At 45.3% G+C, this 15,649-nt stretch overlaps 1 protein-coding gene across 1 annotated transcript; it reads right to left on the bottom strand.

Annotated features, from left to right (window-relative positions):
* Positions 1 to 3,439: 3,439 nt before the first annotated feature.
* On the bottom strand, positions 3,440 to 15,286 carry CSRNP2 (cysteine and serine rich nuclear protein 2). The gene is made up of 4 exons (XM_070937903.1): positions 15,053 to 15,286; positions 10,268 to 10,527; positions 6,094 to 6,390; positions 3,440 to 4,633 (listed from the first exon to the last, which is right to left on the bottom strand). The coding sequence occupies exons 1-4, from the start codon at positions 15,201 to 15,203 to the stop codon at positions 3,737 to 3,739; spliced, it is 1,605 nt and encodes a 534-aa protein (XP_070794004.1). The 5' UTR covers positions 15,204 to 15,286; the 3' UTR covers positions 3,440 to 3,736.
* Between the last annotated feature and the right edge of the window lie 363 nt (positions 15,287 to 15,649).

The following is a 15,649-nucleotide window of genomic DNA, read 5'->3' as shown; positions in this document are numbered from 1 at the left end:
GTCAGACCAGGGCTTCTGTTAATAGAAGTCTCTTCCAGGTAGTAAAAGGGCTGTCCTGTAAACAGTTCAGTAGCACCAAAAGAAGGGAAGAAGGGAAAACAGGCGAATGTACCACCACATCAAAGTAAGAAAGATAGTTTTGTTATTAATAACAAAAGGGAGACAGGCAAGAGAATAGGCCTTTTTGCATTAAAGAATATTCTTTAAAACAAAAGCTTTCTAAGAAGCCCAGCCTCTACTATAGGATTTAGAAATAAAATTGTCATTTGAGATCAGCGCCCTTTCTTTTTTCATAATGCTCAGGAAGGAGTGTTTTTCCCCCTAGCTGTTTTTCTACAAATAGCTATTTAAGGTGGTATTTTCCTGTCATAACTAAGCACTCTCGTGGAAAAGCAAGCCAGTGTAAAACTTAATAGTTCAGATGGCTATGTTGAGGTTCTGTTATCCCTTTTATCTACACCTCTGGGTAAGAATGTAGTATTTTAGTACTTTAGTTTCTACCAAGCTGTTACATTAATCATTGCATTCCGGAATGTCAGTCACGAGAATTGTTTCTGCATTATAAAAATGGAATCCTGGTATTTTAAGTGTGAAGCTGCTTCCATTTTCAGAAAGTGTATTCCACCAAACCATCTGTGAGAATTGGCAGGTGGCCAAGGGGTGCAACAGTTTAAGCACTCAACAGGAGGAGATTCTTATACTGCCAGATCTGCAAGGATTGAGGTAAGCCCCATTGAAAATCTTGATTCTAGGGCTGATTGTGCCCAATCCCCAGAATAACACCATGCAGTTAAAGGCAGCAAAATCTCTGGTTTTAGCTACTACTTTAGAGCAGATCTACAACACAATGGTCTATAAAGGGCTATAAAGACTAGCTGAAAAATGGAGGAGTAATATAGGAAAAAGGCAAGTGCATCTTGTCCTGAAACAAACCTACAGCTGCCCATAATAATGTTACTGTAATTGTGTAAAAAAGCAGTTACAGGTCAGTATTATTATAAATAGCCAAGGTGCTTTCAAAGAGTTGAGAATTTTATGAGAGATGCCTTCTCTTTGACCTAGATACCTACAAAGCTATGCATTCAATGTAGGAGGAAATTTTTTCTATTCTGTTTGATTCAGATGTGAAGAGCACTAAATACATTTGCTACAGTGAGAGTTGCATCTGGGATCAGCTGCCTTGAAAGTAAATCTAGCTTATAGCACCACTTGTTTTGTTAACTACAAATGTGAGAATTAGGAAAGATTCTTCCTAAAGACACCAATGGACCCTCAAACCCAACAGTAGCCTGGGGGTAAAACAGCATGGAATAAAAGCCTAAACACCCTCTCAGGAATGAGATCAGTGTATAGGAAGGAGTGTTTGTGTGTGTCATGCAACAACGTGTGGCTTTTTAAAGACGAGGACAGTGGACATTTTTAAGGCTGCACGTTCATCCTGTTACATTTTAAAATGTACAAAGGAGACATTTGCCCACTAAACATAGCATTGCTTCTGAACAATCCCCCGAAAGAGGTAGTGATGTGAAAGCAATTAAGTAGTTAGTAGTCTGGCAAAAGTACAGAAGCCTTGGCTGTATACTATATGCTAATCTGCACAAGGAGAGCTTGGGTGAAATAAAGTAAAAATCAAGACAGGAATTTAGTATTGGAGTCTTTGCATCCATTCTGAAGCCTGGAATGATGTTACATGTCAATAGTTATAGTCAGTTTTTCTCAGCTGCCGCCTACACAGCATTTGCTAGTGTTTATCTTACAGAGAGTCACTTTCAGGAGAATAGGCTTTTCTGGATGTACTGGCAGCGCCGATTGCTCATCACTGATCGTTAACAGCCAAGAATTAAGTTAGACTTGGCTACCGCCAGAGTTTTTTTGTTCTGCCTACTCCCAAGCAGCTTTTCAATTAAGGGGCAAGCCTGTTAAATCTTTTCAGATTCAGCATCTAGAAACTTACATGGCCCAGCATTCACACAGATCTGGTGATATGCCTGAAAAACACAAAAAACCTATTTAAGTTCTGATGGTGCCTGTATTATTTCTCAGCTGGGAGGTAGGTTTTGATGAGGATAGATCTCTCTGCAAAGGCTATTTAAATCCTACCCTCTCTTATGCATAAGGAGTTATGGGTAACTGAATTACCCAGACTATAGCTTTCGTGCAACTCACTGTAAGTCTTGAGCAGTCTGAAAAAAGAAAGATTCCTAAATACTGGGAAACCAGTTCTTGCTGATCTACCAGGCCATACACCACAGGGCTGTAACATGAGCTGGGTCAGAACAGGTGATGACAGAGAAAGACAATGATTATCTGTTGTTTAGGTAGATGAAGGAGGAAAGGATGCCTGGTAAGCTGGAAGAGAAAAGTGCTTTTGTTATCCTAGAGTTGTCATAGGGGTGGAGTGGCAGCTTATAAGGACGTCCTTTCTCCCTTTATTCCAAGACCAATTGGAACAATGTACACACTTCACCAGGAGGGGAATTGCAGGTGCCACCTTATTGCACATTTACTGACCCTAAATGCTTGGTACCCAGCAGGTTGCAGTTTTACTGCACACAGACTCCGTGCCCTTTCAAGTCATCCAGAATGCTAGGTTGCTAAGCAAGGAGCAAGGGGACAGAAAGCTTTCAATATCACCTCCAAATTCTTGTGCAACTAGAATGGAAAAGACTGAGATAGTGGAAGGGAAAATTGATTCAGAAAACTATGGGGCAAAAGGCTAATAAGTACTTTGTCGAATTCTCTGCCCACCCAAATTGGCAGTTCTTTTCAGAAGGAAGTTGGATCCCACCCGATCCTAGGGCGTTCATTGTTTACAGAAATAGATCCCCAAAGGGACTCTAGTCGGAGGTGACAGTTTAGGATCATAGAGTCCGTGACAAGTCTTGAGTCACATCATGTCCGTAAACATTCAGCATTTTTAAAAAAAACTTAGTTTAAACATAATCAGTCCCAGCAAAGGCCAGCCAGCAAAACGGGCCGTGAACATGTTTGGGTGAAGCTATTGGCAGGGGCAGGGCAGAGGCTCCAGGATGAAAATTATTTTTTACGACAGTTGCATGCCAAACTGTAGGTGTAAGCTAGTCATGATCAAAGTTAATTCATAGTGAATTTAAAAAATATATGGGATTCTTCCAGGGAACGAAGGGCAGTAAATGTCACATAAATAAGAGGTTGCAGAGCTTAAGCTGTGTAACTGGTTAGAGCAGTTCAAGCAAGTAAGGTCACCGTTACCAAGACACAGCACTGAAAGTGACAGAAAGGGATGGGTGACGGCAGCGGTGGCGGCAGCTTCGCTTGGGATCAGCAACTGGAGGGAGAGATTTCCACCACGCCTAGAGACTGATTGATGTCATGAAGTAGCAACAAGTGTTCTCTTCCGCCTGCCCTGCAACCCATCCAGCGCTTTAGAAAAGGCAGCTTTGCTCTATTGCTTCCATGAGACACATTCACATTTGGTCCTTGTAGGATGGAGTCAAGGCCTCCCCTACAAAGTTCCATCACCTATGGGTCCAACCTCTTCAGAACCAGGAGGCCGCCCAACTAGTAGACAGGTCCTCCTACTTTGAGGCAGCTATAAGTGCTCGTTTTAGGTCCTTATATGGTGGAGCCCACACGAAGCAGCCCCCTTCTCCTTTCCCTCCCACACCCCAATATTAAACAATTCCCAATGGCTATGGCCATTTGATTAAAAACCTTTTGTCAATAAATAAACATCAAGGTGATGGGTTGGGAATTGTCACACGGCCAGAGAAGGGCCCAAAGAGCATTCCTCAGAAGAGGGGAGCTCGCAGGCCCTCTCTGGAGATTGCGGCACCACATTCTGGGGCCGCAAACTGTCTTGTGGCACGTCTGTGTGGAGTGGCAGGCTTGGCAGAGGAACTTCAGGCTGACAGCTCTCAGAAGACAGGGGCTCGAAAGATACAGCAGCCTTCTCTGTTTCTACACTGCTGGTGGCTGTGGCTCTGCCGCAAGACACCAGTGAAGTCACAGGGACAGAGTAGATGCTTAGCTCCTTCTCCTCTGTGTAACGAGGGGGCCCCTCAGGCTCCTCTGCTCTATTTTCCCCCTTCACCCCCAGCACTGACCTTTGGTCAACCTGATAGTACACAACAGGCCCATTGTTCAAGTAGCGTTGGCTGCCCTCAGCTGAGCTGGCTTGCTCAGAACTGTCCGTGAAACACAGAACAGAGGAACCTGGTGGCAGCTGAGCTTGAATGAGGATTGGTGTGGCGAGGCTTGGGCACATCCCTTCGGAGACAGAAAGCGGCTCCTCCAAAATGCACACCCCCAAGCTTTCCATGCTGGAGCCGCTGCTAGAGTCTTCCTCGGCCTTCAGCCTCTCCAACTCCTCAGCTGTCTGAAGATGCATGACTGCCGTTTCATTCTCCGCCATGAACTCCTGGAAATCCTGGGTCTCTGGGGACTGGCTTCCCAGCCAGTCACTGCCGGAGCTATGAGGGGTCTCTTCATCCAGAACCTGGGCCCGGCTCACCTGCCGTTTATTCTCTAGCTCTAGTTTCATAATGGTGTGCAGGTAGTGAGTCCTCACCCGGATGGGATTGAATTCAATTCTCCCAGCCATGTTCCCACAACCATCTCTGGAACAGCCGCATGGGAAGGACATTCGGTCCACCTGGGTGGGGGAAGCGAAGGACAGTGAAAACTGGGCCTGTGTGAGAACCGAGGAAGTGATTGGAAGGATGAAAGCTTGGCTAAAATGAGAGTAAGTGAACAGATAGAAAATTAAGTCAGATGAAACATGTAAAATTCATGTAAGCTGTTATCAAAAAGCAACCGGCTAGATAGCCTGCAAGCAACCCAGAATCTGCACCCCCACCCCATTCAATTCTTTCCCCCTACCTATAAATCTTGTATTTCAAGGAGAAATCAAAAGAAATAAAGACTGGCCTGGAGTATGTCGTATTCGATCTATTGTGAAAGAAAGAATGTGCTCTTTGACACTTCATTTATCAAGCCATCAAATGTTCTCTCAGAATAAAAGCACTTTCAGGAAAGAGGACCTGAAATCCTTTACCAGAGAGCTAGACATTTAGTGTGCATAAAGATGTGGTGCAAAAGAGGCAGAGAGAGTGAGAGAGAATGACTTTGCCAAGAAAATATTAAGAGCAGAAATGCTAATGCACACATTCCACATGTGGGGGGGGGGAAGCAAAATGCTACAGATGAGAACAATGCAGAGCATGAAATTTGGTGATTACCCAGCAGCTTAGATGTTGGGAATCAAAAATGAAGTAATTTAAGACTTCCTGTATTTAATACTTCTGGATTCTGAACATCCCTTTGTCTCTTCGTTTTGTCTAAGAAGCATAACACTGTAAATCAAATACTATGAAAATGTGGTTAAACTTGCAAAAACGCTGCGTAATTTAACATTTGATCGGATTCTTTCAAGCGCTCGTTTCATATAGCGGCCAAGAGAGAGAAGCAGAAGAATAGCGGATTCCCACATGAATAACTACAGTGACTTCACATCATCCTGGAAAGCTAGTGCTATTTCCTCAAGACCTCCTCATCCTTTTAGCTCCCCATCCCAGAGGCTAGCTGCATCTTGTCGTTTGTTTTTCTCCACAAACTCAAGCAGGATCTTCCCTCCTGAATTATTCGCTTCTTTTTTTAACTTCAGTCTTGGAGCATCTAAGGGGACAATACAGCGGTGAAATCCAAAATTTTTCCCTACCGGTTCTGTGAGTGTGGCTTGGTGGGCATGGCAGGAGAAGGATATTGCAAAATCTCCATTCCCTCCCCACTCCAGAAGGAGGATATTGCAAAATCTCCATTCCCACCCCACACTTGGGCCAGCCAGAGGTGGTACTTGCCGGTTCTTCAAACTGCTCAAAATTTCTGCTATCAGTTCTCCAGAACCTGTCAGAACCTGCTGGTTTTCACCCCTGGGACAATACATCTTATCACCCCTTAAGACTTTATAGGAGTTCTCTTTAAAAATCACCTCTAATAAGCTCAGACTCAACACATGAAACCAGGCTTGAGTGGATCCCGCTCCATATCAAAAAGACACGCAGGCATAAAGAGATATGGTTCAGGCCAAAGCCTAGCGGTTTCTTCCCCACTGACCTGGCATTTAATTCCAGCCTGGCTACAGGCACAGGCCTCAGGGTCACAGTACAGCCGGCAGTCACACCCACATTCTTCTCGCGAGAGGCGGATGGCCCGAAGTTCTTGTTTTTCCTCTGCATCGATGCGATGAACACCAGAGGCTCGAAGTAGAGCTCGCCGCCGCTTGGTGGGCAACGGCTGTAAGAAGAAGTAGTCATCCACCTCCACGTTCTCTACATCGAGGTCATCATCAGAGACATCCTCAAGCGTCAAGCCATCAGCCTCTTCGGACTCCACAGTTCCATTCTTGGTCAGCTTAGGGGGGGCGGGGGTGTGGGAAAGAACAGAGAACACAACAGACACAGACACCAGCAAAAGTTAATCTTGAAATTGAAATCCCATCAGTTTTCAGTCTGGAAAAAAAAAAAAAGACAAATGATTTCCCTGAGTTTAACTGGGCTGCAAAGGTCACCCGTTTCCTCCAAATACCGATTCCTTTTGACAATGATGCGGTTTTTTGCACTTTCAAAGCTGAAGTAAGCCCAAAAGCTTGCTGGACAGAGAAGAAGCAAGTTCTAACAGTGATCCAGCTTTACATGCACAGACCAGAGCACCGTTAGACCATGTTCTGGGCTTTTCATTCTCCTTTGTTTTCAGAATGCAACATCGAGAGAAATTGGGGAGTAAATTCTGACAGTGACTCGCCTTTGCACATGCAAGCCTTCAAGCTACTACACAAGCCATAGCTTTGTTAGAAAAGATTATGGGCTTTGATCAAACCAGCTCTTGGCTTGTGTGGGCCGGTCATGATCAATTAAGAGAGAGTAGTTTAGTTCTTTGCACATTCCCCAGCTCCATGCCCACCCATTCTGAACCTTTATCCAATTCATCTGTCCTTTAAAATCTGCCCCCTCAAACAGAATGATATCAGAGGGAGATATGTATTTCATTTACTTTATCTGACGTGGGAAATTTCAAATCATGGTTTGGACAATGGCCCATACAACCCTGTAGATCTCATTTCCCCCTCCCCAAAAAACTCAGAGGAGATATATGTATATAGAGTAGCACATTTTCCAAGCCAAAATCCTGCGTTTAAATTTGACATTTCTAGTGGTATCTAAAAGCACAAATAATTCTTATCAGTGTTGACCACGATACTCTATATTTTTCACTTTGACAAACTTTGTGTCATGTTATTTACAAAATGAATATACATAACTGATCCTTGACTTACAATCATTCCTTTGGCAACCACTGAAAGTTACAATGGAATTGAAAAATGTGACTTATAAACGGTCCTCACATTCATGACTGAAACATCCCATAGTTATATGATCACATGACTTGGGCAACTGGCATGTATTTATGGCAGTTACGGCATCCCATTTGTGACCTTCTCAGCCAACTGCTGAGAAATCAAGTTGATAGGGGGAAGCAGGTTCACTTAATGACAGCCAGTTTCACTTAACAACTGCAGTGATTCACTGCAATGGCAAGAAAGGTCATAAAATCAGGTAACAGGCACTATGTTTAGGAATAGAAATTCTGTTCCCACTTGTGGTTGCTAGTCAAGAACTACCTGTACATTTTAAGAAGAAAAAAGAAAATACAGTGTCTGTTTTAAGTGGGAAGCAAAAAAGGATCTGAACCATGGGCAACATGGAAGCAGTATTCACATCTTTACCAAAAAAAAGTCAGAAGTTATACTTTTTTGTAGATATTTCCTTCACTGCCTGCAACCCCATCCCCCCCCCCACCTTCCTCCTATTTTTAAAATGTTTTCTTTTGGTTTTTATACCCTTCGTAAAATGCAATAAAAATTCAAAATTAAAAAGAAAAGAAAAGCTGATGGCAAAAACAAAGCGAGTAGTAGTGTTTCATCAGAGTAGCCGTGGTATTACAAAGGACCATTCCTGAGAGACATGATGCAACACAGCTGAGGGCTGAGGTGAGAACTAAGCTCTGCTTGAGCACTGCAATCCGGTCTCCTCCATTTTCTGAGGGAAGCAGTGTGACAGGTGGAGCTTGGATTTGGGAATTCTAGAACCTTGAGGGGGTGGGAGGGGGGATCTGAGGGTGACCTTGATCCAATCATTACATCACGACTTTGCTGAGACGCTAAACACATTTGTAGCTTGATGTTTCTTACACAAAACAGATGACGGACACAACCATTCGCATTGCTGGCCATGTGGAAAGCACAGTAATTTTTCTACTGGCAGACACAGCCTGTCCTCAAGGGCAAAGCAGAAGGTACACTTGGCTGATTGGTGCCTCATACAAAAAACAAAACAAAACAAAACCGTCTGCTGAACAGAGTACAAATTTGTTTCACCTCCAATCTTGGGAGGGGAGAAGACTTATGTGAGGGTTTTTTTTTTTTTTGGCAGCTAGAGGGAAGAAAGATTTTGTAGGTTGTTGTAAGGTGGCTGAATAAGGAACAGATACGTGAGAAAGTAGAATTGACATTAAAAATGACAAGGAGTTGCATGACAAATATAGAAATGAAACCTTTAAAATGTAGCTGATAGGACCTTCAACATTTCTGTGCAACTAACAGACCGTGAAAGGGAAAAATGGATTTTCAGAATGCCAAATTCTCTGTGGAATATACAAAACCCTCATGTTTTAGAAAAGCACTTTGCATGTTCCCCATAGTCTTCAAGAGCACCACAGTTTTATTACCAAAACTGCAACTACTTTTTTTGGAAAGCCAGCTGGGTAACTTTGGGCCAGTTACTCTCAATCAACCCAATCCACCTCACAGGATTGTTGCAGTGGGGAAAACAGGACGAGGAAAATATTAGATATGTTTGCTGTCTAGAGTTATTTGTAAAAATAATAAAGTTGGGAAATAAACACATAAATAAGCAGGCTTCTTTTCAGACCTACTCCACCTCAATATATAAGAAGGTTGGATTGGTATCCAGGACCAGATGTTCATTCATACAACCAAAAACACCAAAAACAGCCACCACAGAAAGCTACCAAGCTAGTTAGCAAGTCACAACCCAGATCCTTCTCTTTTTCACCTTCTGGAGGTGGCATATGCATAAACAAGGATGGATCGTATAAGGACAAACCTAGACCTTGAAGCAGTGCAGTTCAGAAACTGATTTCCTTTAAAAACTATAAGAAGTAGGCCAGAGTTGCAGGACTACAGAATGAATATTTGTCCTTTTGGCTAAGCTGGTTGTCATGGTAGCAAGGGAATGATTGGACCGTCTGTGTTTTTTGACAGAAGCATTCAATTCAGTAAGGGAAACCCAGTTGCTAGGCAACCTACAGGACACACCAACCAGGCTGCCAGGAGGCATGATAAGGAGATGGACCGAACAGGAAGCTTGCTGGAGGAGGCTAAAAGGGGAGAGGCTTTTGCTGCAATTGCTCAGCCTTCCCATGAATCAAATTGACACAAAACAGAGGCTAGAAAACTGGTTGGCATGACTAGCAATGCTGCTGGATGGCGAGGAATCCTTAGCTTTTCCTCAGAAAGCTCATCTCTGACCCTTCCTCACCAAAAGCCCCAGAGGGAAAGCTCTTGACAGCTTCACATTCATTCACTTCAAGAAGAAATTCTTCAAAGCTCATTTTCACATTACCAGTGGCATTTCTCATATTCCAATCCAGATGGAGGGCTGTATGTAGTCTATGAAATATGGGGAAATCCAGGGAGAAACGGACTTCGGTTTGGGGCGCAGAATTAACATAATGGAGAAGACAGGAAAGAAAACCAAAATGCAAAATAATCAGAAGTGCACATTTGGAATACTATTTCTTAATAACTGCAGAGACAGACAAATAAAAAAGTCCAGGCAAATACACCAAAGAACCATATGATTGTCTAGTTCAGGGGTGTCAAATTGGTGGCCCACGGGCTAGATGTGGCATGCACAGGCCACACCCACCCCAGCTCCGCAAAGGGAAAAAAAGTCACGATACGTCATGTGACAGTAATGTGATGCGGCGAGTTTGACACTCGTGGTCTAGGTCTTTCTCTACCACTTCCCACAGGTAGGCCTGATATGAACTCACCGTATCAAATTGGGAAAAGGCTTACAGGCATTCAAAATCAATTCCCAACCTTGCTATATTCGCTACATACGTATGAAAATAGGGTCAAGCTGCAGCACCAAAAACTCTGCAAATGAGGGACCAAAAAGGACTTTTCTGCCTGCCAAAAGCCTACCTTCATTTTCTTGGCATGAAGCTTCTCCTCCTTTAGGTGTTCTCGAAGGATCTCACGGTGATTCACTTCCTGCTCTTGGGCAAATTCACCAAGGGTATACCTGCGGACAGAGTTATGCCGCTGGGCCATGCCCAGGGAACTGCCCCCTTGGCTAGGAACGCTGGTAAATCCCTGACGCCTTGCAAAGTAGTACACAGTCACTTGGTCGAAGCGCACGTTCTTTCTACGCAGCTGTTTCTGCCTTTTTAAGATGGAGGTTGCTGATATGTAAGAAAACAAAACAGAAACACAGCTTGAAAATTGAAGCAAGGATGGGCCTCCTGTCACACACCCCATTTAATATTTTCTTCATTGTTACAGAGCACCCGTGCCAAATGTTGTTTGAAGAATGTGTCTTCCACCATAGCAGCTTTCAAAATCTTCCGCACTGACACATACCTGCCACTTAATTCTTAAGCGCTGGACAGGTTTCTGAGCATGTTCCAGGATATAAAGAGCACTGGCCAAAGCCCGCAGGGTTTTATTGTAGCTCTGAACAACCAAGAGTGAAGTCTGTAAGCTATTTAAAATTCTGGCTGTGCACCACACAGGCGTATTAATAGCAACAGGCAAGCTGCCTTTCCAGAAATCTGGGAAATACTGAGAAATCTTAAGGTTCTGTAGAATCAATGCGGCATCGCCATCGATTTTTCAAATGCCACTAATGGTTTAAAACAACAGGCATGGCACTGTTTTGTCAAGTCAGGTCCTTATCCAGCAAATCATCTTTTCACATCTAACCTCCTTCTCCAATCATAACCAGCAATGAAGTTAACATAGGCAAGCCTATCTGAGTAACAATCATTGGGGCAGAATGTAAGCTGTTTGAACTAACGGCTATTCTACTGAACTAAGACTAAAGTGCTGATTAATTTCTTATAACTCTTCATGCTCCAAAAGAGGGTAATCAATATGGCTAGGCAGAACACAAGGGCAGACACATGATCCTAGGAAAAGGCACAGCTGCTTTAGGGAATTTATTTATTTTACTAGGCTCATATGCTATTCTAATCATGTCTGACTCTGAGCAGCTTACCGAGATCCAGAACAGTAATAAGGTTAAAAGCTAAACAGAAAAATGTAACCAACATAAGAAATAACACCCAGCACTGAGGAACAACCATAATAGCGTCTATTTATTTATATTTCTACAGCCACCCTTCTCACAGGGACAATAGTAAAATAAGTATACTTTTTTTTTTTAAAAAAAAATCAACATTATTAATACCAAAACAGTAGAGAAAAAGAGATGTTAAAAATAATGCGGCCATCTCCTGATATCACCATTTCTGTGAGATTCCCCAGGCCTGCTGATATAGCCATGTTTTGAGGGCTTTCCGGAAGATTATCAGGACAGGGCCAATCTCAACTTGGGGGCGGGGAGGGGGGGAGGAGGGGAGGAGATGATATTCCACAGGGCAAGTGCCATGGCAGAAAAGGCCCATCTCCTGGATTCTGCCAAATGCATTCAGTCAGGAGAGACTGAAGTGGTTCCTTGAACACTTGCTGAAATTAGCCAGGTCTTGTAAAAAGCTTACCGAATTGGCAGCTATCTGATATCAGGGGAGCACTGCTTCAGAAAAGGGGAGACAGGGACAGAAAAGAGAGCAGCCTTCTCTTTCACATCTCAAACAAATGCGGGGAGGGGTGTAGAGAACACCAGAGGAATGTAGTGGATTATTCATCCCCCAACTCACACAAAAACATTTTTCTGCCTTGAATCCTAAGTGCTAAACGGTCCTGGTATTATGGACTACTAATCCAGCAGGCCTCAACCTTTCTGGCTTGGTGGCCCACCCGGGGGGGGGGAGAGAGGGGATCTGTACGAGCAGCGGGAGCGTGCGTGAGCAGCTCCATTTGTGCAAGTGAAGTAATGGCGCACCCACCACTCACACAAATGGAGCTTCTTGCATGCATGCGTGCGTGCTCTCGCTGCTCATGCAAGTGGAGCTGTGTGCGTGTTCTCGCCCTCCACTTTTGCTGCCTGGTTCCGAAAGGGACGTGGCCTGAGAGTTGGGGACCCCTGAACTAATCAATCCTATATGGAGCATCTAAGAAAATAGTAACTTCTCACATGATTTGCTTCTATTACACCCAATAGACCAAAAATAGCAAAAGTGGGGATATATATTCTACTAGGATCAGATTGGGGGGGTGGGAGAAAAGACTACTATGCACACTTTTATTAGAATTATTAACTCCGTAAGATGGAACAGCTTCATTAGGCTGCTCTTGACAAACTTTCATTGGTTGGCAACACAGAAGCAGCTAGGCTGGGTGTCAGCAACCCGTGGCTCCAGAGCCACATGCAGCTCTTTCTGCATCTGGCTCTCTATGGCCCTGTTGCAGCAGAGAGATGAAAGAGCTGTCGCCCTGTCGTGGCAGTGGGCGGAGCCTTAGTGCGGGAACGAAGAGCCCCTATATTTGCCTTTGCACGGAAACAGAATTCTGCTTTCGCCGTACATTTGTGGTTGCCGCCAGCAAAGGAGTCTGGGAGAGAACAGCGAGGGCGGATCTTGCAGGGTGGGGGCCAGCCCCTAAGCCTGACTTTCCTTCTCCCTCATCACCAGGGCCAAGAGAAAGGAGGCGGCGTGGGGAAGTGCTCTCCTCCCACAGCCGAGCACAAAAGCCCAGCGTGGGGGGCGGCGGATGGCCCAGCAGAAACGCCCCCATTGGCGAGTCGGATGGTGAAGCGGCCTGGCCCAGCTCACACAGCTGTCCTGCTGTTCGACACCTCCAACACGAGCTGCTGCCTTTGATATGCGCCGCATCTTTGAGGAAGCTGGGCAGCGATGGCTGGGGCCATGAGGGGTGGGGGCAGCGGAGGGGTCAGGGCTGCTCCCCCCCTTCCTCAGCAAGCCGGGCTTGGATGAGTGTGGAGAGTTGCGGGCTGAGCACCGGTGGGTCAGAAGGCGTGCTCTGACGTCGCCCCAACACGCGTTTCCAGCACATGCTCCTCTATCCCAAAGTGGGATTGAATGGGGGGTAGGGGAGCAGGGAGCAGAGGAAAGGGTAGGGGGGCTTCTAGGAGAAGAAGTCCAGCTGACTTTCCTTTTGGTGTGGGGCGGGGGAAGACCCAATAACCACTCCATGGCCTGCCCACTGCTCTCCCAGTGCCTTGTGCAGCACAGTGGAAGTGCACTTCACAATGGGGGAGACTGGGTCCCCTCCTCCTCCTGGAGCCGATTCCCTGCCCCACTCGTCCCTGGCAGCTCTCTCTCTCTCTTGGCACGGAGAGCTGGTTGCGCATCCAGCACTAACCAAGGCCGGCGGTAGCCACCCTCTGTTTCCTGCTGCAATCGGGCCGCAAGTGAGGGACACAGAGAGAGAAAGAGAAACAGATTCGACTCAATTCAGCTCTGTTTGCTCCCCCCTCTCCACCTTTGCCCAGTTTTGCAAAGAATCAGCAGACACTGACTTGGTGATTGGGGACGGGTCATCCCGTACTTTGCCTGCCACGCGTCTTTGGGGGCACCCAGGGACTATATTTTCTAGCCACTTTGGCCCAAGTTGCAGGATGCATATGAGTGCTTGTGTGAGTGTGCTACTGCTTGAGATGATGCTTCTCTGAAGTGTGTGCAGCAATCTAAGGTGGCAACCTCGTGGCGCTGTGATGTAACAGCCTGACAGTCACTCCTTTTGCAATGCAATGTTTTTTTTTTTTTTTTTTTTTTTTTTAATTTGATTTATATGCCGCCCTTCTCCGAAGACTCAGGGCGGCTTACAATGTGCTCAGCAATAGCCTTCATCCTTTTGTATATTTATACAAAGTCAGCTTATTGCCCCCACAACTGGGTCCTCATCTTTGTATCTTTCCAGAGACAGAGAGAACGTGGCCGAATTTCGTTAGTTATTCCCTGGGTGTGTGGGTTGGGAAGTGGTGGGCAGTGAGAGAGATGAGAGGGAGGGAGGGAGGGAGGGAGAGGGAGACGAGAGAGAGGGAGAAAGAGAGAGATGGGAGAGAGGGAGAGAAGGCGGGAGAGAGAAAGAGAAACCCGTTTTCCATAGAATACACTGGGTGCTACAAAACCTGGGTAAGCGTGGCTGGGGGTGTCATGTGACTAGATGGGAGTGAGTGACATCGAGTTGGCCATGCCCACTCAGATTTTGTGGCTCTTGGTGTTTTGTTTTCTGTGGGAAACGGGTCCAAATGGCTTTGACTGTTTCAGGTTGCAGACCCCTGAGCTAGGCAGAAGTCCATACTTACTACTCTTGCTTCACCTGAGAAGTCATCCCATTCTTGCAAAAGTTTGACACCATGGAAGACTTTCTTGAGAAGCAAGGCTTCAGTGACTGACAGATGGAACAGGTAAATTCTTCAATAAGTACTGCCAGAATTAATGCTGATGACGCAGTTAGTCCTTGACTTACAATCATTTGTTTAGTGACTGTTTAAAATTACAGTGCTGCTGAAAAAATTGACTTACGACCAGTGGTCACACTTCTAGGCACGGCAACTAGCTCACACTTATGACAGCTGCAGTGTCTTGGGGGGAGAGGGGGGGGTGCCATGCAATCACCATTTGCAATTGTCCCTGCCTGCTTCTGACAAGCAAAATCAGTAAGGGAAGTTGGATTCACTTAGTGACCATGTGGTTTACAGCAAAAAATTAGGCATGATCACAGGATGACTTAATAACCACATTACTTAGCAACGGAAATTCCAGGCCCAATTGCGGCCATAAGTTGAGGGCCACCTGTACGGAGTGAACCGTGTTTCAAAAACCCTCTAATGCCAACACTTACGAATGAAGCCTGAGGAGCTTGGAGGATTGACGCTGTCGCAGCTGTCTGCGCTGTCACTGTTGGAGATCTCATCGTCGGAATTGGAAATGGGCGAGCCCACGTCCACATCGTCAAACTTCCTCTTGAGGCCGGCACTTGCGATGGCATCCATTTGTCCCTGGCTCGCATGGAGAGCCAAAGAGCAGAAGAGCAGAGTATTAGCTGCAGATTTTTGACTCCAGGCCTACTGATGGGTTTTACCAGGTACCTAGTATGGACAAAGAGAGGAGAGGATTAGTGACTACCTCATGTCACACACCTGCAACACACAGGGCCTTTGGGCATTGTAGTAAGTCAGCTCCTGCAGGTGCTGTGCATTTCTTTCTTCTCTGGCTGCTCCCCATTATTATTTCCCCCCAGAGATGAATTAAATGGCTTCTAAGAAGAGCCACGTATGTCAGATTGATTCCCTTTCATATATTACAGACATTAGTCACTCTTCATACAATTGCACAAGCTGCTTTTCATCCATTAAAAGCTATCTATTAGTTATTGGATGGCACCAGCAAACAAGACAATATGCTGGGAATCATAGCATGAGATGCCCACCTGCAACTC

The sequence above is a fragment of the Pituophis catenifer genome, unplaced genomic scaffold (assembly GCF_029215685.1).
Source record: "Pituophis catenifer annectens isolate HBS135680 unplaced genomic scaffold, rPitCat1.0.hap2 SCAF_2, whole genome shotgun sequence".
Classification (NCBI taxonomy): Eukaryota; Metazoa; Chordata; class Lepidosauria; order Squamata; family Colubridae; genus Pituophis; species Pituophis catenifer.
This window is presented reverse-complemented; position numbering and strand designations above follow the sequence as displayed.

Coding starts and splice junctions, on each gene's coding strand:
- CSRNP2 (XM_070937903.1), bottom strand. CDS start 15,203: ATGGATGCCATCGCAAGTGCCGGCCTCAAGAGGAAGTTTGACGATGTG. Junction 10,528..15,052: donor AAGCTCCTCAGGCTTCATTC/GTAAGTGTTGGC, acceptor CTTACATATCAG/CAACCTCCATCTTAAAAAGG. Junction 6,391..10,267: donor TTCATGCCAAGAAAATGAAG/GTAGGCTTTTGG, acceptor GCCCCCCCTAAG/CTGACCAAGAATGGAACTGT.